This window comes from Entelurus aequoreus, linkage group LG19, assembly GCF_033978785.1.
Source record: "Entelurus aequoreus isolate RoL-2023_Sb linkage group LG19, RoL_Eaeq_v1.1, whole genome shotgun sequence".
In the NCBI taxonomy this organism is placed as follows: Eukaryota; Metazoa; Chordata; class Actinopteri; order Syngnathiformes; family Syngnathidae; genus Entelurus; species Entelurus aequoreus.
The window spans coordinates 29,311,935-29,333,921 of NC_084749.1; the positions used below are offsets into that span (position 1 = coordinate 29,311,935).

Here is a 21,987-nt window from a genome sequence, read left to right on the forward strand (position 1 = left end):
ACCCGTACGTCGAATCAAGCTCCCACAGACTTCCGTCTCCTTTTTGTTTGGCGGAAATATCGCGAGATCTGATGACCTGCTTCCTCAAAATGTAAACATTGCAGTTTTGCTAGTCGAAGTTCAGTGTTATGTTCCACTGCACGGTATGGGAGACGTAGAAAGGATTACATTATTTTGGTCGTCGGAATGTGACATTATCTCGAAGTGATTTCGATTGAAAGCCCACCGTTACATAATTTTAAGGTAATAAAATTGTCTATGTAATTTTCACACGATTAAACAGTCGGTTACCCGCAGTTGACTGTACATGCATGTACAAAGTTGTAGCGGCATTTCGCTATAGTGCTGGAATGGGTAACAACCCTCCTGGGTCCAAATGGAGAACCAAGGGAGCGACGAGGTGGAAAAAATGAAGACAAAGTTCTTGTCTGTGTGGCACAATGTGAAATACAGTAAGTAAGCTTGAACACACACACACACACACACACACACACACACACACACACACACGCACACACACACACACACACACACACACACACACACACACACACACACACACACACACACACACACACACACACACACACACACTCACCGTATTATTCAGGGGTGCCCAAACCTTTGTACAGAAACAACTTAAATTTGAATACGTTTTTGCAGTCAAGATGCTAAAACTAATGTAAACAGACGTAGCTCAATATATCCTATCCTAGCTTTGTTATAGTTGACAAATAATGTGACTCTAATAATCATATGACTCATTAATCATAGCACTAATCAGATGAAAAATTCATAACATTTTTATGAGGTGCCAAGGGCCAATAAAAAAAAGCTGAATGAAATATGTACTGTAAAATTGTGCTACAAACACTGAATGTACATACTACTGTACATACAGGTTCAGTAATTGCATGTGTAAAGTTGCTTTCCATATCTATAGCAGTGGTTCTAAATTTTGTTTTACCAAGTACCACATCAAAAAACACTTGGCTCTCAAAGTACCACCATAATGACCCACATTAAAATACGGTAGCGTAGTATCAATCAATCAACCAAAGTTTATTCATATAGTCCTTAATCACAAGTGTCTCAAAGGGCTGAACAGGCCACAACGACATCCTCAGCTCAGATCCCACATCAGGGCAAGAAAAAACTCAACCCAATGGGATACAATGAGAAACCTTGGAGGGGACCCCCTCCACCCTCTTGGCGACCGGTGCAATGGACGTCAAGTGGATCTAGTTAATAGTGTGAGAGTCCAGTCCATAGTGGGGCCAGCAGGGGATCATCTTGAGTGGAGACAGGTCAGCAGCGCAGAGACGCCCCCAACTGATGCACAGATTAGTGGTCCACCCCGGGTCCTAACTTTGAACAGCTAGCGCCTCATCTGTTGTCACCTAATAATCTCTTCACGCAGGAGAGGGGGGCAGAGCAGAAAAGAGACGGCACATCAACTGGTCTAAAAGGGGGGTCTATTTAAAGGCTAGCGTATACAAATGAGTTTCAAGATGGGACTTAAATGCTTCTACCGAGGTAGCATCTCTAACTGTTACCGGGAGGGCATTCCAGAGTACTGGAACCCGAATAGAAAACGCTCTATTTTGGGCTCTGGGAATCACTAATAAGTCGTAGTTCTTAGAACGCAGATTTCTTGCAGAGACATATGGTACAATACAATCAGCAAGATAGGATGGAGCTAGACCGTTTAATATTTTATACGTAAGTAGTAAAACCTTGAAGTCACATCTTAAGTGCACAGGAAGCCAGTGCAGGTGAGCCAGTATAGGCGTAATATGATCAAACTTTCTGGTTTTTGTAGTAGGCCTAAGTTTTTATTATAAACAAGGCAGAAGTTTTATTTAACTAGTATATTTAATATTTTGGCCACTGTAACATTACACACAGTTTGAACAGTAACACAGTGTTAGAATATAGGAAAATAGAATAGTGTACTTAAATATTGAATCAAATACAAACCCCGTTTCCATATGAGTTGAGAAATTGTGTTAGATGTAAATATAAACGGAATACAATGATTTGCAAATCATTTTCAACCCATATTCAGTTGAATATGCTACAAAGACAACATATTTGATGTTCAAACTGATAAACATTTTTTTTTTTTGCAAATAATCATTAACTTTAGAATTTGATGCCAGCAACACGTGACAAAGAAGTTGGGAAATGTGGCAATAAATACTGATAAAGTTGAGGAATGCTCATCAAACACTTATTTGGAACATCCCACAGGTGAACAGGCAAATTGGGAACAGGTGGGTGCCATGATTGGGTATAAAAGTAGATTCCATGAAATGCTCAGTCATTCACAAACAAGGATGGGGCGAGGGTCACCACTTTGTCAACAAATGCATGAGCAAATATTTGAACAGTTTAAGAAAAACCTTTCCCAACCAGCTATTGCAAGGAATTTAGGGATTTCACCATCTACGGTCCGTATTATCATCAAAGGGTTCAGAGAATCTGGAGAAATCACTGCACGTAAGCAGCTAAGCCCGTGACCTTCGATCCCTCAGGCTGTACTGCATCAACAAGCGACATCAGTTTGTAAAGGATATCACCACATGGGCTCGGGAACACTTCAGAAACCCACTGTCAGTAACTACAGTTGGTCGCTACATCTGTAAGTGCAAGTTAAAACTCTCCTATGCAAGGCGAAAACCGTTTATCAACAACACCCAGAAACGCCGTCGGCTTCGCTGGGCCTGAGCTCATCTAAGATGGACTGATACAAAGTGGAAAAGTGTTCTGTGGTCTGACGAGTCCACATTTCAAATTGTTTTTGGAAACTGTGGACGTCGTGTCCTCCGGACCAAAGAGGAAAAGAACCATCCGGATTGTTATAGGCGCAAAGTTGAAAAGCCAGCATCTGTGATGGTATTGGGGTGTATTAGTGCCCAAGACATGGGTAACTTACACATCTGTGAAGGCACCATTAATGCTGAAAGGTACATACAGGTTTTGGAGCAACATATGTTGCCATCCAAGCAACGTTACCATGGACGCCCCTGCTTATTTCAGCAAGACAATGCCAAGCCACGTGTTACATGAACGTGGCTTCATAGTAAAAGAGTGCGGGTACTAGACTGGCCTGCCTGTAGTCCAGACCTGTCTCCCATTGAAAATGTGTGGCGCATTATGAAGCCTAAAATACCACAACGGAGACCCCCGGACTGTTGAACAACTTAAGCTGTACATCAAGCAAGAATGGGAAATAATTCCACCTGAGAAGCTTAAAAAATGTTTCTCCTCAGTTCCCAAATGTTTACTGAGTGTTGTTAAAAGGAAAGGCCATGTAAGACAGTGATGAACATGCCCTTTCCCAACTACTTTGGCACGTGTTGCAGCCATGAAATTCTAAGTTAATTATTATTTGCAAAAAAAAAATAAAGTTTATGAGTTTGAACATCAAATATCTTGTCTTTGTGGGGCATTCAATTGAATATGAGTTGAAAAGGATTTGCAAATCATTGTATTCCGTTTATATTTACATCTAACACAATTTCCCAACTCATATGGAAACGGGGTTTGTAAAATGATTGCACATGTAAGTTAAAGTACCACTAGTGGTACACATACCACAGTTTGAGAGTCAGTTCTCTATAGATTCACTACACACAGAGTAATTTATGTATAAAATCTTTATCGGTATTTTGTGTTTAATTTCTTAATATGTTTTATGATTATAGCTAGTTATACCTAATAATATAAACTCAAAACTCAGTCTGTCATAACATGTTTAAAAAGTTAAATAGTTCGATATTGTAAACTGATGGTTTGTGCTCTAATCAGAAAATGATCTTCGTGAGTCTTGATCTGAAATGTTATTTTGAATTGAATTCATTCAATATTGATTCATCAGTGTCAGTACAAAACTATTATTATTATTGCTTTATGATAATTTTTTATACTGCTGTTATAGTACAACATACTGTGCTTGAGTCACTGAGAAATGGGTCACACTGACTTGTGTGTGATGTTTTCCTCACTCACTGACAAGCCGTCTGTTGTGTTACCGTCTGTTTTTAAAACGTCAAATGGTTTTACAGCGCAGAAACAAGGAACTGTTTTGTAGTTAGGTCTATTTCAAGTCTGAGCCACAGTACAGGATGATGACTGTTGTACTGTAGGTGTGGCTTTTCAGCTTGATATATACTGTACATTTATTGGGGTGTCCAATCCAATTTTTGATATTGAATATTGGTTCGATCTGTAACAAAATGAGTGTTTGTTTGCATCTAAAAGCTCTGATATAAGAAGCTCCGATAGAAGCAGTCATGTTGCATGTTTTCTTGTGCTAAGCTGGACAGCCAGTTAACATATACATGTCCACCAATAAGAACACAAAGTTGGTCTTTTCTTGTATTTTAATAGTCGTTTACAAAAGGTAAACTTGTTAGGTTATAGGCTTCATCAGAGATCGCATCTACACAACAGCTAAGCACACAATAGCGCACAAGCTAGACATATGTAATAAGTGTCCTTAACTGAACTATATTGCCGTCTCAAACACAGCATTTTCCAATATAAACAAGTATCAAATAATTATATTATTGCGTATTACTTACAGATACAAAGTCTCCAAGACAGAAGCATATTAGAGAGTATCCAGTAAGACACTAGTCTGCATCATTCAATTTACTGCGTCATGATTTTAACCTAATAAATTATTGTGACCACTAGGGGTTGCTAATATAACAAATACCACTCCACTTAAAGTTAAGCGTTAAATCTAAAGACGGCATAAGTCCATTCTAGATGGTTAGTAATGATTAGGTTAGTGTTTTTCATATCTACCATTTTTCTCAGAGTAATTTGACTCGATCAAACCTTTTTGAACATTCCACTCTACAAAACAATACAGTATGTATTATTTGTGCTGGTATCGTATCAGTTTAATATTGGTATTGGCCAACACTCTCGGCTTCAATATTGGTACTGTAAAAAGTAAAACTGTTGTATCAGGACACCTCTATATATTTAGATCCATTCAACCTGTTGTCTTTAACTATAAACCAAAAAATAAAAACATATTTTTTTATTTTTATTTTTTTTTTAGGTTGGGCTCTGAAGTCAAAGACCTCATTCAGCAGAAATTCTCCTGTGTTTCTTCTGGGAAAATGTTACCACTTTAAGGTAGAAGGTATGCAGTGCATTTTAAAAATGTTGTTCTTTTCAGCAACTTCTCCATTACTTTACCATTCTCATTTTTTCTTTTGTTAGTTTGATTAATGTTGTTTTTTTATTTCACCAACTTCTATGGGATCTTTTTCATATCCAAGATTAGAACCCCAAGACAAAAACTATTTGGCTTTCAGAATGAATCGGTTTCATTTTCCCCAGACGATGACGACGTGTCAGAAGGCTGTTTGGAAGCATCCAATGAAGACTTTGTCATGGGAAATGTTGAGGATTTCCGAAAGGATTTTGGATCTCGTGTGTGGCTAACATATCGGGAAGAGTTTCCCCCTCTGTCTGGCTCTGCACTGACGTCTGACTGTGGTTGGGGCTGCATGCTGCGGGCTGGACAGATGATGCTGGCCCAAGCGCTAATTCTGCACTTTTTGGGCAGAGGTGAGTGTTTTTATCGCACCTTCCTCATGTCAATCCATGACCTGACCGGGCACTGCAAGGACTTGTAGTATGCAAAGCTTAAAGGGGAACTGCACTTTTTTATCCTGTGTCAGGAAGTTTTGTAAGTTTTTGTTTTAAATATGTTATTTTTTTTCTTTTGCACTTAAATAAAAAGTTATTGAACAATTTATTTCCCATTAATTTGTTTTAGTACAAACATGTATCAAATTAAATCCAAGTTTGATTGAAATTGATTGATTGGACACCCCTGCTATAGAGATTTAAGGATTTAAGGGCCATTCCACCAAATTGGTGCCCACTGCCAAGATTTAAAAGGTATAAATAATATTGGGAGTTTGCATTCAGTATTTGGCTTTTCCACTATTATTTTGTCATCATCATTATTATAAAATATATAAATAAATCTTATATTATTTTTATTTGATATTATTGAAATACCAAGTTTAGGTTTTGAGCTTTTTGGGAACCTCCAATGGGAAGGAGTCACAGCCAAAGTGTCAACATGGTAAATATTATTATTGGTACGATATATTCAAACCTTTATGATTGTTTTATTCTTTGAAGGATAAATATTAATTTTTGCAGTTGCAGAGCCTTGATTTTAGTGGGGTTATTACACAGTCATGGCCATAAATGCAGCAATTGTAATCAGAATTGGCACAATCATTTATTTCTGTGTTTCAGTTTTCTTCATTGGTTTTCTCATTTTTGGCTAAGAATTTAAATTTCGGTGCATCCCTATATTTAATCAATTAATCATTTCAGCCCGAAAATAAAGTCCTTTAAATCCCAATAAAATTAACTGCAAAATACATTTTTATTAAGCAAAGTGTCCCAGCGTTTTGACAGCGGTTAAAATTTCAGCACAGTTAATAAAGTATTTTTTTTACCTTTGCATTATCAGTAAACATTAGAGAAAAGGGAGACATCACTGTAAATACAGGTCTGTTATTAACTAAGAATATTTTTTTGGTATTTATAACACTAAAGGTGGTCAGTCTTTGACTGTCCCATTTATTGCATATTGGGTTGTCTTGTTGCACTGGTTGAAATTATAATTACATAATTGAAGACACTAAATGCCAACACTTGAACATTAAAGTGTGTCAAAGCTGCGATTAAGAGGCAGTCAGTCCACGGTGTACTCAACCTCTTATACATAAATCAGCTATTGAAAATGCTTGGATGGACAGAGAGAGTATTTAACTTTATTTTTTAGGTATTTTCACCCAGAAGCAGAAAGTTTCCCACTAAGATCTGCTGCTTACCTCTGGCCTTCTGACGCGTCCTCGGTTTTATGCATCCCCATAATCGGATGGCATGCCATTTTAATGTGATAATTTCGAAAACAATATTTAAAACATGCCTTTCTGTCTATTGTAAAGTATGCCATTAATGAAATATTTCTCAATAAAATGAGTAATTGCCGGTTAAGGATATTTATTGATCAATTTCACTTGGATTCTCTTTGAATCAAGGTCATATTGTTAATGCTTTCAATTTGACTTAGTCCTTGTTTTTTATAGCCAGAGACACTTCCCTTCCCCTCATTTTTAGCTGCCTCCCTGTTTGAAAGGAGAAGGTGCAATTAAAGGGGAATACTGTGTCGTTAATATTTGTAATTTGATAAAATTACACCTTTTTGGTTCTCTGAAGTGCTCAAGATCCTGTCTCTTTAAAACTTGTGGATGGTGGGGGGATTGAAAGATCAGGCCCAGAAAGCGCTCTCAAAGACTTGGTCAAATTATTACCTATCATTACTTCCCATAATTCAGGGGTGTCAAACTCAAGGCCTGGGGGCCAGATCTGGCCCTCCACATCATTTTATATGGTCCCCTAAAGCTGGGAATTAATAAACATCAATAAAGTATTTTATTTTTCCATCTCCCTTTTGACAGAAATACATGTGCTGCGTGCAGTTGCATATATTTTAGACTTTGATGTTATCTGCCTATGATTTTAAAGCAAATTATCCATCCAATTGTACACTGTAAAAAATGGATAAATAGATTTTACAGTAAAAAAATAATAGCAGTTCAATCACCAGAATTTTACCGTAAAAACAGTGGTACGGATGTACAATGTCTAGTAATATGCTGTAAGAAAAAATACATTTTACTGTAAAATTCTGGCAATTCAGCTGCCAGTTTTTAGCACAAAATCTACACATTTTTTTTGTGTAGGTAAAAATATATATATAATAATCAAATGAATGGCAATGGTGTCATAATTTAATGAGATTAATGCTTATTTTTGTTTATTATTATAATCTTTTTATATTTCTATTAATTATTCGCTGTTACAAGCGGCCCGAAGAGTGCACCCATAACTGGCCCTCAATGAGAGCAAGTTTGACACCCCTGCCATAATTAATACCTATATAGTAAACATGAAGCAAAGAACACCCTGAGTTTTATTTATGGATGTATGTATTTTCCTTTCAGGCTAAGTGATTAACCATTTAAAAAAATCCACAACTCCCTACAAACATACTAATGTAACTATTAATATTGACAATATGACACAGTAGTCACACTTTTTCCTTCTTCGAAAAGTCGGACATATTTTTTTACATACAGTATGATATAACTTATTTAATTATATCTCTCCAGAATGGACCTGGTCAGAAGCACTGCAGCTTCAGCCTTTAGACACTGAGACGTGGACCACTACTGCTGCAAAGCGCATGGTAGCGTCCCTAGAAGCCTCCCTACATGGCACCCAGAGCAAGCCATCATCTAATCCTGGCTCACTGGCCGTACCTCAGGCTCAGGCTGCACGGTCTGCAGAGGAAGCAGATGCCCATTTAAAAGAAATGTATCACAGGACACTGGTTTCATGGTTTGGAGACAACCCAACTGCCCAACTGGGCCTGCACAGACTGGTGCACTTAGGCCTAACAATGGGGAAGCAGGCAGGGGACTGGTATGGACCTGCTGTGGTAGCACACATTCTCAAGTAAGTCCTTAAAGTGAATTATATATAATATGTAAATACAAATACGTATATGTGTGTGTGTGTATATACATATATAAATATATATATATGTATGCATGTGTGTATATATATGTGTATATGTATATATAAATATATGTATGTATATGTATATATAAATATATGTATGTATATATATATATATATATATATATATATATATATATATATATATATATATATATATATATATATATATATATATATATATATATATATATATATATATATATATATACACTGTATATGTATATATATACACATACATACAGTATATATATATATGTATGTGTATATATATATATATATATATATATATATATATATATATATATATATATATATATATATGTATATATATACACATACATACAGTATATATATATGTATGTGTATATATATATATGTATGTGTATGTATATATATATATATATATATATATATATATATATATATATATATATATATATATATATATATATATATATATATGTGTGTGCGTATATATATATATATATATATACATATATATATATATAATATATAATATATATGTGTATATATATCTCACAATTTTTATGCACGCTTTAAAGGGATGTAGTTTTAGCTGCACAATGTTGAATAAATAATATACTAGCAGCACATGTAAATATCTACCCTGAAGACCAACTGCGAAGTTAACAGCTAACTGTTACGTTTCACGTGTAAACTTTGGGCATTCTCAATCTGTCTGTTTCCCCCCACTCCTTCAGGAAAGCCATAGAGGAAGCAATGGACCCCGCCCTAGCGGGTATATCTGCTTATGTCTCCCAGGATTGTACAGGTATGAAAGTTATGGAAGTTCATTTGTGTCATTATTACCAAAGCTTTTTTTGTGTTTGAATTTTCTGAACTGAATTTTTTTAACATCAAATTAGGCTCACAATTTTATTGAATAAAAAAGTGTGAGCAAAAAAATAATTTACACAGCCAGCCAGGAGCTTTTATGTCATCTTACTTATCAAAGCAGTCATAGTAACAATCTAAATGTTTTGTTATCACTGCACCTTAACCGTAATCTAAACACAGAAGTGAAGCACCACCCACCTCTTTTGACACGCCCACCGGGTGTTTGCTGCAGGGATGTTGCCTCTTCTCACGGCGAAAAATAGTCCTTTCTTGTCAGGAGAACAACTTGCCATGGCTTTGAACCTGATATTTCCATAAGGTAGACTTTCCTTTGTCCATTTCTGCTCGCTTGTGGCTTATCAGTGGTCAAAAAGGAAGTGTTCGTATTAATTGGCCGTTAAAAAAATTAGTGCCGTTATTGAAATTTATAGTCAACGCGTTATTATCACGTTAACTTTGACAGCCCTAATAAAAAGTTTTAGTAATAAAGACACAAATTAACCTCCATAGAAAATGACCTATTGATACTACAAAATGCTGAAATTGCTGCTAGTTTATACTTTCTACACCATATCTCATCACCTGCAGAGATGCTGTAAAGCTGCTGAGTGTAGTTAAAGTCTCATTGTGTCTGTTTTCCAAAAAAACACATCATAACTAAAACTGTTAACTACCCAAATAGTCTCACAGAATACAATACCAACAGAAGTGAGTACATCCTTCACATTAGAGAAACAAGTACTGAGTACAGTATCTTCTCAAGGGACGATACTATAGAAATTCAACTTTCTTTCTTTCTTTCTTTCTTTAGTTTATTTCGAACATAAACACACACAAACAACATAATACATCACAAAATTTCATATCATTCACTTTACATCATGTCCGAAAAGGAGTAGGAAGAAGCAAAGCTTATTTAATCTTACCCCTTTCCCACTTCAGAGCGTTTACAAATATATACATCATTTACTGACCTTTTTATAATAGAATGACATCTGTGAATTAGTATATACAACAGTTTTGTAATATGTAATTAATTAATTCAGTCATTATTAACATACTGAGATGAAGAATATCTTTGGAGGAGTCAGCGTACTGTTTGCACAGCAGTGTAGGTTTACTATTTACTGAAAACAACAAAACGCTAAAAACAGTAATACCTCAACTTATAAGCTTGGATGGTTCTGTGACGCAGCTCTTAACTCTAATCATCACCGCCAATTGAAATGGATTTAAATCAAATTGGTGCTCGCCCCGCCCCCAAAAAAGTGTCATGCCTTTAAAAAAAACAAAAAAACATTTCTAAATAAATAATATTGTATAAAAACAATACAATAGAATGTAGTACTACAGTTGTTTATGAAGTAATGTAATAATAATGTACAACATTTACCTTGGAAAGTAGACTTCTTTAGTATCTCCTTCTAGCTGTTTCTCTGGCAAACACACCATCGACAGAGTTTCTATGTTTTCATGCATAAATGTTCGCCGTATTATTATAATATTCTTGGCTGGCGTTACTCATTCTGTTTTAGTATGGTGCAGGCTAGCAGTACGACGTTCAAATTGTTTCCGCTTGGTCATGTTTTTATTGATTTATTTCTTTAAGTTGAGGTTCCACTGTAGTAGAGCCCACATAAGTATGTCAGGCACACTGTGACATCAATGTGATCCAACTGTTAAAACTATATAATCAAATCAACATTGCCAATTGAAATTAATTTAGATACATTTTAATTGGTGCTTGAAAATCAATATGCAAATCAATACATGCATATTGAAAATCAATACATGGCTTTTTAGGAAGCCATAATTTTAACAGTACTGTATATTTATTGTTGTATTTGTTGGTAACTGTACTTCATTATACATATATTTTGTGAAGCAACAAGTAAGGTGAGAACAAATGACACCTCAAATTATAACATGCTACTATTGATCTTCCCCAGTGTACAGCGCTGATGTGGTCGATAGCCACAAGGCACCCAGAGCAGGGCACCCGTCTGCTGCTGCGTCACATGCCCCGCCCCCTCCACAAAACAACCAATCAGCGTCTGCATTCACCTTGCCAGACAGTCAAGCTGTTATTATTCTCATCCCTGTGCGACTGGGAGGAGAGAAAACCAACCCTGACTACTTTAACTTTGCAAAGGTGAGAAATGCATACAAACAATATGCTTTTCATATTTGAGTGTAGCTGGTAAATGCAATGATAAAAGTGTGTAGAGACCACTGTGTGGACGAATGAAATCAAAATACTTGTTGGTTTTAAGTGATGGGAATTTCAGCTCTTTTAAAAGAGATGGTTCTTTCGGCTCCCAAGACTCCTCAGATTGCTTTTGTTGCTTGAATTTATTTATTATCAAAATAAGTGTAAAATTATTTTTAATGTAAAATCATAAATATATCAGTTGTTTGTTCTTGTTTATGTGTGTGGTCAACATGGAACAAATTGCTACAAAAAACAAACGATAAAACAAACAAGACCTATCTTAATGCAGACAAAAAGGTACAATCTGGTTGTGTGTTTTGTGAAAAAACTAAACAATACACAACTTAATATATACATTAAAATATGCAAACAACCCGTTATAGTTGACAGCCCTAAAATTTAAAAAAAAGAAAAACTACAATAACAAGCAGAATGATTGTTTTTATGGCTAGCTCGGGTTTTTTGTGTCTAATAGTTTTTGTCAGTCTGAGAGGGACAAGCAGTAGAAAATGAACGGATGGATACATCCAACTTTTCATTTATTTACAGTATTTATGTGCTGACAACGCGCACAACCCCGTCTGCCCTTTGTACACCATTGTTCATCGTCATACGTCATGGGTGCCCAAACTTTTTCCACTGAGGGCCACAGACTATCAAATCGAAGTATGTCGTGGCCATTTTGGTAGTTTTCACCTTTAAATCCAGTATAATATATCGATTTTCGTCAAAGAACTAGAAAATGCAATTTCGGTAGACATTTCGTGTGAATGCTGAAAAGCCAAAGCTGAACTGAATTGCTAACAGTTAGCACACTTGTCAGATAGCTTCAAGTAACAAAATAATTGAGCTAAAAAAAGCTAGCATGCTAACAGCACTATGTTAACATGTTAACAAAAACATGGTTAGAGTTAGTATTAGTGAAATGCCAAAATATATGCCACTGAGGTGTATACCTGCTAAATAACCTTAAAAAAATCTAAAAAGCTAATTTTAGCATGCTAAAATGCTAACTGTAACATGCGTCAAGTACCAAAATATATTACTCTAAGGTGTGTATCTGCTACCTTGCTGACGTTAGCATTAAGTACCAAAATATGACTGAGTTATGTACCTACAATATTAGCTAAAAATAAGCTGGCATATCAACATTAGCATGCTATCAGGTAGTTAGACAGGTAACAAAATATTTGACTCTAAGGTGTATACCTGCAAAATTAGTAAAAAAAAAAAAAAGCTAGCATGCTAATATTAGAATGCTAACGATTGTGCTGCAGGCCGTTAAAAAATTAGTTGCGGGCCGCAAATGGTCCCCGGCCGCAGTTTGGACACCCATGTCCTATGTTCTATGCCCTCACTTCTGTAAATATGCTCTTCATAAGAGAAAAAAACCACGGCTTGTTCACTTCAAAGAGCCGGATCATTTGCGAACGACACACCACGATTGTATTGAAAATAAAGCAGAAGAAGGAAACAAACTAATGCAATATCTATGTTTCATTGAACATAGAAAATGCTAAGTCTGGAGTACTGTCTCGGCATCATTGGAGGGAAGCCCAAGCAGGCCTGCTACTTTGTAGGATTTCAAGGTGAGTATTTTGCCCAATAGATAAGAAGACAACAGAGAGAGAGAGAGAGAGAGGTTAGTGTAAACTGTGAACAGCAGTTTTTATTTGCATAAAATACCTTTTCTTTTAAAGCAAGTTAATGTATTTCTTTTTGCACATGGAAAACGCAGAGCAGATGAAAGGAAGTGAAGCAGGGCTTACTTTATTCTCTCTGACCCATCAAAGACTTGCCCATTTATCACAAGTAAACCGCCCAAGTTGTGGGGCTGTAATTGATTTCCATAAGAGGCATGCATTCAATTTCTTCCAGGCTCCAAAGTGAGCCACTCTTCATCACCTTCAGATGCTGGGAGGAACCTTCAGTTGTACATCTTGGCAGTCAATATTAGCTCATTTACATTTGACCACCGTGATCTACGGCATTGGCTGATGTGTGAATGACAAGCGATGCGTTGTCTCTGCCAAAGCGCGGCTCAGCTCCGCATTCATCACATGCAAATGCTTGCATATAATTGCATGTTTGTTAAAGTGATCCTCCCCCAGCTGACACGTGCACAAATTAAATTGTGTTAAAAATGTGCTGTACAAAAGCATCCGATTATGCATAATTTAATCCTCCCGCAGTGGATATTAAAAAGCAGCAACCGACTGGGAGGCATAGTTGATGCGAGCAACAGCCGAGCATGTGGATAACTTTAAACTACTCTACATAGAAATTGGTAGGAGGCACATTTTTGTAATGATCACTGTTTTTGAATAACTTGTCTTGTGTTTTGTCCTTGCAGATGACAGCTTGATTTACCTGGACCCTCATTATTGTCAGTCTTTTGTGGACGTCAGCACCAGCGATTTCCCTCTGCAGGTAATGAAAACTACACAAAGGAGCTGACTATAGTCGCTAATGTTTGAACGTAATCATTTTTGTTCATACTTAATCGTATGTATGAAGCCTTATCGCTGTTAATTGGTTCCGGGCCTGATTGTGGAAAATTAATTTCCGCCAAGTAGGAATTATGAATCTAATATTTTCACAGCTAGAGCATAACAACCTGTTCAACACCTTCTAAATACTGTTTTAACAGTATGAGAGTCCCACAGACATGAAATAGCACCCAAATAGTCACCTTTACACTCGTTTAACGCAATATAGCAGACATAACGATAGAAAATAAGACACATACTGAAATGACTTTAGTAGCCACGGTCTCAGTGGCCAATACTACTGTAGTAAATGGAATGGAATGGAACATTGTCATCATTGCACTAAAAAAGTACTGCAAAATTTGTTTTCAGTACAACCCGTCCAAGAACAGGCATACAGACAGAGTAGATAGAACAGTAAGACTGATCATTCGCCACAACGGTGGCGTCCTGTAAAAAGGTAGGGGGAAAAAGGTCAACATAGGAGCAGGAGGAGGAGGAAAAAAAAAAGCAAATCCCAAACTAAGCTCCAATGGGGTGGAGTTAAGTTTGAGACCAGAAGAAAACCTTGAGCAAAGCACATATGATCATATTACGGCACACAAAAGTCTGGGTGCCCACAGCTCTGCCCATCCCATAAATCATATGCGGGAGCTTTAGGGCACCTTGAATGGCTGCCAGCATCTTCCGAATTTGTCGATACACCTGGGCAACACTTACTCCAATCAGCAGATGTCCTGTTATCGTAATTCTGAAGAGGTAGATGTCTTCAACGTCCTCGACTAAAAGAATCGCCAGGCACAGGACACTCCACTTCTCCCCAAGAGTCCATTGTTTGTCCAGCCACACACATTCATCAGGACAGGCAGGTTCCCCCGAGTCCGAGCTTCCCATGGAGAAGATCTTGTCAATTTCGTTGAGAGGCCAGTTGAGCAAAAAAAGTAGTATTGATATTTTTAGTTAATTCAGCCATTTTAAACTTCAGACTGTTAAATATAGGCCAACAATACACAAAACTAGCTTAAAAAAAATCTGCGATAGTGAAGCCGCAGATAGGATAGGATAGGAGGACTTACATAGAGAAGACTACAGATAGAACTCCAAAAATGTTAATATCATGTACAAGTCCAGTGATGCCAGCAATTCAACTTAAAATGTGAAACTAATATGTGATATAACTCAATGCATGCAAATGGAGATATGTGAAGCCTTTATTTATTATAATTTTGATGACCATGGTTTACAGTTTTTGAAAAACCCAAATTTTCTGAGCTTTTAATTTCAAGGTTTTCATAAACTAAGCCATAATCATCCACATTCTATCAAAAGAAGGCTTGAAATATCCTGCATTGCATGTTATAAGCCTATATCATATATTAGTTTCACCTTGTAAATCTAATTGCTGGAATAAACAAAACTTTGCACGATATTCTAATATTTCGAGTTGTACCTGTGTGTGTTTATATATACAGTACAGGCCAAAAGTTTGGACACACCTTCTCATTTCAATGCGTTTTCTTTATTTTCCTAACTATTTACATTGTAGATTGTCACTGAAGGCATCAAAACTATGACATCTGTGAAGTGAAAACCATTTCAGGTGACTACCTCTTGAAACTCATAGAGAGAATGCCAAAAGTGTGCAAAAAAAGTAATCAAAGCAAAGGGTGGCTATTTTGAAGAAACTAGAATATAAAACATGTTTTCAGTTATTGCACCTTTTTTTGTTAAGTACATAACTCCACATGTGTTCATTCATAGTTTTGATGCCTTCAGTGACAATCTACAATGTAAATAGTCATGAAAATAAAGAAAACCCATTGAATGAGAAGGTGTGTCCAAACTTTTGGCCTGTACTGTATATATATATATATATATATATATATATATATATATATATATATATATATATATATATATATATATATATATATATATATATATATATATATATATATATATATATATGCATACATACATACAGGGGAAACTCAAACATTTTGAAGGACAAGTGTACAAAAAGTGAGAATGATTTGTGGGTTTTCGCAACAAACCAATGCATAAAAGATTAGCACACATCTCAATATACCAACATTGTTTTTTGCGTTTATATGCAGTAGCCTAAAATGTGGCAACATACCAGTGCTGTAAGTGTATCGACACTGTGACAGCAGATGAATAGGATTCCATAGTACGTATACTATACACCCTTCATCTTGAGGAATATCTGAAAGATGTACTTTGTATTCTTCTGTCTAGTCCTATCATTGTCCCTCACCCAAGAAGATGCAGTTTACAAAAATGGACCCAAGCTGCACCATTGGTTTTTACTCCAGAAGTGTCCAAGACTATGAGAAAATAAGCCAAGAGCTGTCTCGGGTGAGAATTGCAATCACTATATCACTATTTCACAATCACGTTGCAAATAAATTAGGGCCGTCAAAGTTAACGCATGTAATTATTCACCAAAAAATATTGTATGATTTCATATGGTCTGCCACATCCTTTTGCGTGACCCGCCACATTATTTAAAGTGGCTCACAAAGCCTGAAAATAATGTGTGTCATTAAAGCACATCAAATTTCTTGCTAAATACATTCATTTTTGCCATTTTGACGGAAAATAATTTATCTACTGCTTTAAATTGCATGTCTTTTTAACTTTAACATTATCTGATAATGCATCATCTAAACAGTAATATAATTTGTATTTGTAAAAACAAAAAAAATATTACAAGCCGCCTTATAATGGCACCCATAACTGTAATTTAGCACACTACAGTAACAGTAGTGCAATATGTCGTAATTAAATAAATGTTCACCTCTTTATGAAATTATGCCACATTTTGTAATACTCTGCTGCATTTTTTCAAACATTTTGACGCATTTACATTTGATTTAGGTTTGACCAAAGAAACATTCTATTAGATTCTTTAAATTTATTGTAAAAAGGATGACATTTTCCCTGTTCCTGTGACAACTTTTCTAATTAAGGCATCACATTTGGTATTTAATGCATCAAATTGTTGCATTGCATATGTAAAAAAGTAGAGCACCCGCATTTTGCAATGACTTGTGCAATATGTAATAAGATATATAATAATGCTTTCAATAATGTTATTACAAAATGAAGCGGATTATTACACAATGAGGTGAATATTTATTGCATTATTATATGTTGCACCAATATTACGTAATGTGTTGTTAAACACCCTTAATGAAAAATGTTTTGTTTTTTTAAATTTATTTTATTTCAGTCTAATAAAAGAAAATAAAGCCACTTGGGATAAAAATTTACAAAGCAATTTAGAAGACATGCAAATAAAATACTTATTAAATACAATACTACAAAAAATAGCAATTATATCAATATTAATAATAATAGTAATAATAAAGGTGTTAGTTTATTGTAGAAACTTGACAGTGGAACAAAACAATGTAAATCTATTTCTGTATTTAAAAAAAAACCTTTAAAAATCCTGACTATGAAAATATATAACTTTGAGTAAGCTGATGTTTTTAGTTATTTTTGTTGTTGTATGTTATGAAATAGAAATATAGCTAATAATCTTCTGAGTTGAATAGAGAATGTTGTATTTGTGTGAATAGGGGGCCGATATTATAAATGTATACTGCTTTTTGCTCTTTTTCATTCATGATTTATTTTAATGTTGTATCAATTATTTTTTATTTGATGTTAAATAAATTAAATAAAAATAAAAGTATAAACAATACAATATATACCGTAATGGTGATTAAAACATGAAACAACAACAAACAAAATGAATTGCAATAACATTATTATTATATCATTATAACATTATTTTATCACTATTATCACTTACTATTTCCATCACCATCACAGCCATTAACAAAAAAAATAAAAATAACTGTCACAGTTACTTACACTTGCATTGCATCTCATAAACTGTAGCCATTATTCACCACAAGCATGAAAGAGTCTTATTTTAAGTTAATTTAATAGTTAAATCAAATGAATTAAAGGATACTTTATTTCAAGGTATGACTCATCATCTAATCTAAATGCAGTTTCTTTTTAAAATCTTGTGTATATCAGTCATTGTGAGTTCCACTATCAACATTGATTAATCTGTTTCAGTATTATTGTGTTTGTTATGATGCATATAGACTAAAATACATTTTGATTCTTTAAAAACACATTACTAAATTGCTGTAAATCTCCCAAGAATAAAAGAGATTGGATACAAGTAGTATGACACCCCTTAAGTAAAGCATTTACAACATTTTAGTGTATGACATTCTGACATTAAAATTGCATTTGTGTTAAAATATGTGGGTATTTTTAAAATGTAATATAAATTTTGCAAGCAAGTAATTTACTTTGATTAATTGTGAATAGTCAAAATTCAAAAGTGTGATTAATTTGATTTTTAGAAAATAATCATGGGTACAGTATAAATATTTGCACATTCTTCTTTTCAGTTGGGACAAATAGCCACTAGGTGTCAGCATTTAGCCATGTATCTTAAATTGTAGAGCCACTTCAAAACAGCCTTTCCTCCATTAATTATGAGACATTCTCTACATCTATGGTAAAAATCATTTGATTCAATGCTCTCAAAAGACACAAAATAAAACAAAAAGACAGAAGTGTGCAATATTCCGCACCTTTTAAACACGTTGTGGTTTCAGGTGCTGCAGCCATCAGCGAGCGACAAATACCCAGCGTTCACTATCGTGCAAGGTCATTGCAGAGATTACGACCTGTCAGCAGGTCTGACCCCGGAAAAGAGAGAGTGGCCCTTCATCCGTGACCCGAGAAGGACAATCACCACTGCTGGGGACTTTGTACTACTTTAACAAAACGGTTTGGAACTGCGAACATGGAATTTTTTTCACTGTGTGATGCCTAAAGAAGTCTGTGTGTCTGAGACAGACGTAACATTGAACCTTCTAGAACCAAACCTATTTGTTCACTTTTTGGTGAACTTCTGAAACGCAACAATAGGAGTTAGCTCAATACTGTTGTTTTTGTACTGTATTAGGACTTTTTAGAGCTCTGCTTATTTTTATACTAACATCAAGAGGAGGAATGCCGTGGAAGTGCACACTATATTTTTCTTTCCCAACACATTTCACTGTTAGTGCATAGGAATATTAGTCCAGTACCACCACACGTACACTCACTTGTAAAATATTGACGCGTTCTGTTGGTTAAAATAACTTAAAAAGTATTATTTTAGTCACACTTTTCTACATAAAACTAACTGCGTTTGTCAAGATTTTTAAAGAGCCGAAAAGATCAGAAATGTTCCTATCAGGGTTTTATGCAGCCGATTATCCATGAGTGCGATGGGTATATATGAGTACTGATCACATATATCAACTTTAAATTGTTCAATGTATTTATGGTAAGTGATATTGACAGTTTAACAATATCAACACAATATTTGACCGAGTTCATTATTCTCTTTTATTACATTACAAATGTTTGATCAAAACAAAGTCAATAGTTCACAATAACTAATTTAAATCCTTTGGATTTTGCTCTCAAAGTCGATACACTGATACTACCTTTGGTATTGACACCACTGATTTATGTATCCATCCGCCCTTCTCTTACGTGTCGTGTACTGACTCTGACAATGTCGACATGCCAACATTAATTGTTGTATTATCCTTTCACTAGACTCTTATAAATCTACTTATTAATTTCATGTTATATCTGCTTACTTTCTGCTCTAATGTTGTTCCATTTACATTTCTTAAACTTTACTAGGTTCCTTTTTTTGGTGTTGTTCAAATCTAATTTAGCGATTCGCTTAGCTATTAGCATGCCTGCTCCTGGCTTGTTCTCGGTGTGTAACATCTTTAGCTTTGTCTTCCAAAGATACTTAAGATATTACCAAATGCAGTTATTTTTCCGTAATGGAGAGGATTATCATTAATTTACTGGAGCTTCTCCACACTGTGTGTGGATACACATAATTAGTTGCTAGCTGCTTGTCAGCCGAGGGACTAAGAATAATTTGTGATTGGCATTAAAAGGCATTAATCTGCAATGGCGATCACTTATTTTTTCACGACAATCAACCGATACTGAGCGATCGATTGGCACATCCCTCGTTAAAACTTCAGATGCAATCCTTTGAACCATTTTTAATCATTTATTATGAAACATATCTCAATAAAAAGATACCTGTGTTTTACTTGCATCAATAACATGGGGAAACGATACACAGGCTTTAATAATTCACTGTTACACTGGAGCTTGTTGTGGAAACATTTCTTGCATTTGCACGTTTTGAAACAGTGAGTTTGCATTTCCACATCCCAAAACGATTCAAGTTTGATGGATGGAAATTCTGAATTGTCAATTGTTGTGAATGTGAGTTTTAAATGGCATGTTTTGAATTAGTATTAATTTAGATTTTGTCCAAAAACGGGCGTTTACATGTACTGCACTGCAACAATATCTTTACTTAAGATGCCTTAAGTTAAGAATACTTCTTGTATTGTTAATGGCATTTAAATACGTTTTATTATTATGCAGTAAATAATAATATCATACAGACATAAACAGCAACTGGAAAATGTGTTTGTATTGAATCATTTCGGGTAACCTGTTTTGGAATATTAACAATACTGGCCTTTCATTTCAATGCACATTGTAAATTAGTGAATTCATTCCTTGCATGCTTCACAGAGCAAACTCATACAAAAGCCACCCTTTTGACATTTTGAAGAATGCTTGAATAACTCGCTGTAAAACTTGAAGACGCGCACTCAAAACTCTATTGTGCATGAACGTCTTCCATGTCTTTCTGCGTTGCAACTAACACAACTGATATTCAGGACACTCAGTGGTGGTTTTTAGGTGTGGGTCACCTTGGCACATACCTATTCTTTAGGGGGCGCCGCAAGGATGGAGGGGAAAGAAAGATACAGAAGCACATAATGTCAGAATATGTGTGTCTAAAAAGAATTGGTGTTGTTCACATATCATCTGTTACAGCTGCCAAAGCATTACTTTTGAAAGAATGCTTGTGCTTAAACATTGCTTGTCATTTAAAACAATTGAAAACGGGGATTTTATTAAAAACTTTAAAATGTTTACAACATTTTGCAACATACAAAAATATAAAGATAAAGTAATAGTAATTTAAGTACTTGAATAGTATAAATAAAATGATAATTAAGGTCAGTTGGTTCTCTATAATGTATAAGTAGTGTGGTTCTAGACTTGTTGTGATTTGGCGTTATATTGTTAACATTTAATAAAATTAAGAAATTCTAAAAATTTGAAATAAAATCCCAATTGTCACAGGAAAAACGAGCAGCAATACAGAACACAAATAATGTACAAAAAAAACAAAACTAACAGCTTGTGTTGTAATGTTGATGTTCAGAATTCCGTTCATGAATGCACCTCGCTCGCCGTGATTGGTGCATAATGAGGAAATGTTGTTTTGATGTTGTGTGAAATGTGTGTGCAGTGTTGGAACTGAGCACTGCTGTTGGCATGATAAGGTTGGCAATAAAAATGAAAAAGAGCTTCAGACTGTGTGGCTCTGTCGGGATGCTAAAGTTACTTGTACAATATCACCTTCAAGCACTTGTTGTGTTGGCTGAGTCTTCATTAATTTAGCATTAAAATGAGGCACCCACGGCTCGTTTTTTCTTTTGTTTTTGAGATACAAAGTTTCGACACTAATTTAATGGGCACGTATGATGAGTTTAATCTACATTTAACACACATTCTTAAGGTCCAGATTTGAGGTCTTCAACAGGGGGTCCGGCACCCTTG

The 21,987-nt window shown here is 35.2% G+C and overlaps 1 protein-coding gene across 1 annotated transcript; it reads left to right on the plus strand.

The window, feature by feature from the left end:
• Positions 1 to 40: 40 nt before the first annotated feature.
• Positions 41 to 21,739, plus strand: atg4c (autophagy related 4C, cysteine peptidase). Its single transcript, XM_062028254.1, has 11 exons — positions 41 to 243; positions 322 to 452; positions 5,081 to 5,164; positions 5,365 to 5,595; positions 8,229 to 8,574; positions 9,363 to 9,433; positions 11,448 to 11,650; positions 13,221 to 13,299; positions 14,064 to 14,140; positions 16,459 to 16,578; positions 18,873 to 21,739. Exons 2-11 carry the CDS (start codon positions 377 to 379, stop codon positions 19,038 to 19,040), a joined length of 1,455 nt encoding a protein of 484 aa, XP_061884238.1. The 5' UTR covers positions 41 to 243; positions 322 to 376; the 3' UTR covers positions 19,041 to 21,739.
• Positions 21,740 to 21,987: the final 248 nt, after the last annotated feature.

Bases quoted from the DNA above. Each gene is read 5' to 3' on its own strand.
- atg4c (XM_062028254.1), top strand. From the start codon at position 377: ATGGAGAACCAAGGGAGCGACGAGGTGGAAAAAATGAAGACAAAGTTC. The intron at 5,596-8,228 runs GTGAGTGTTTTT...ATATCTCTCCAG, and splicing joins TCTGCACTTTTTGGGCAGAG to AATGGACCTGGTCAGAAGCA. The intron at 11,651-13,220 runs GTGAGAAATGCA...CATTGAACATAG, and splicing joins ACTACTTTAACTTTGCAAAG to AAAATGCTAAGTCTGGAGTA.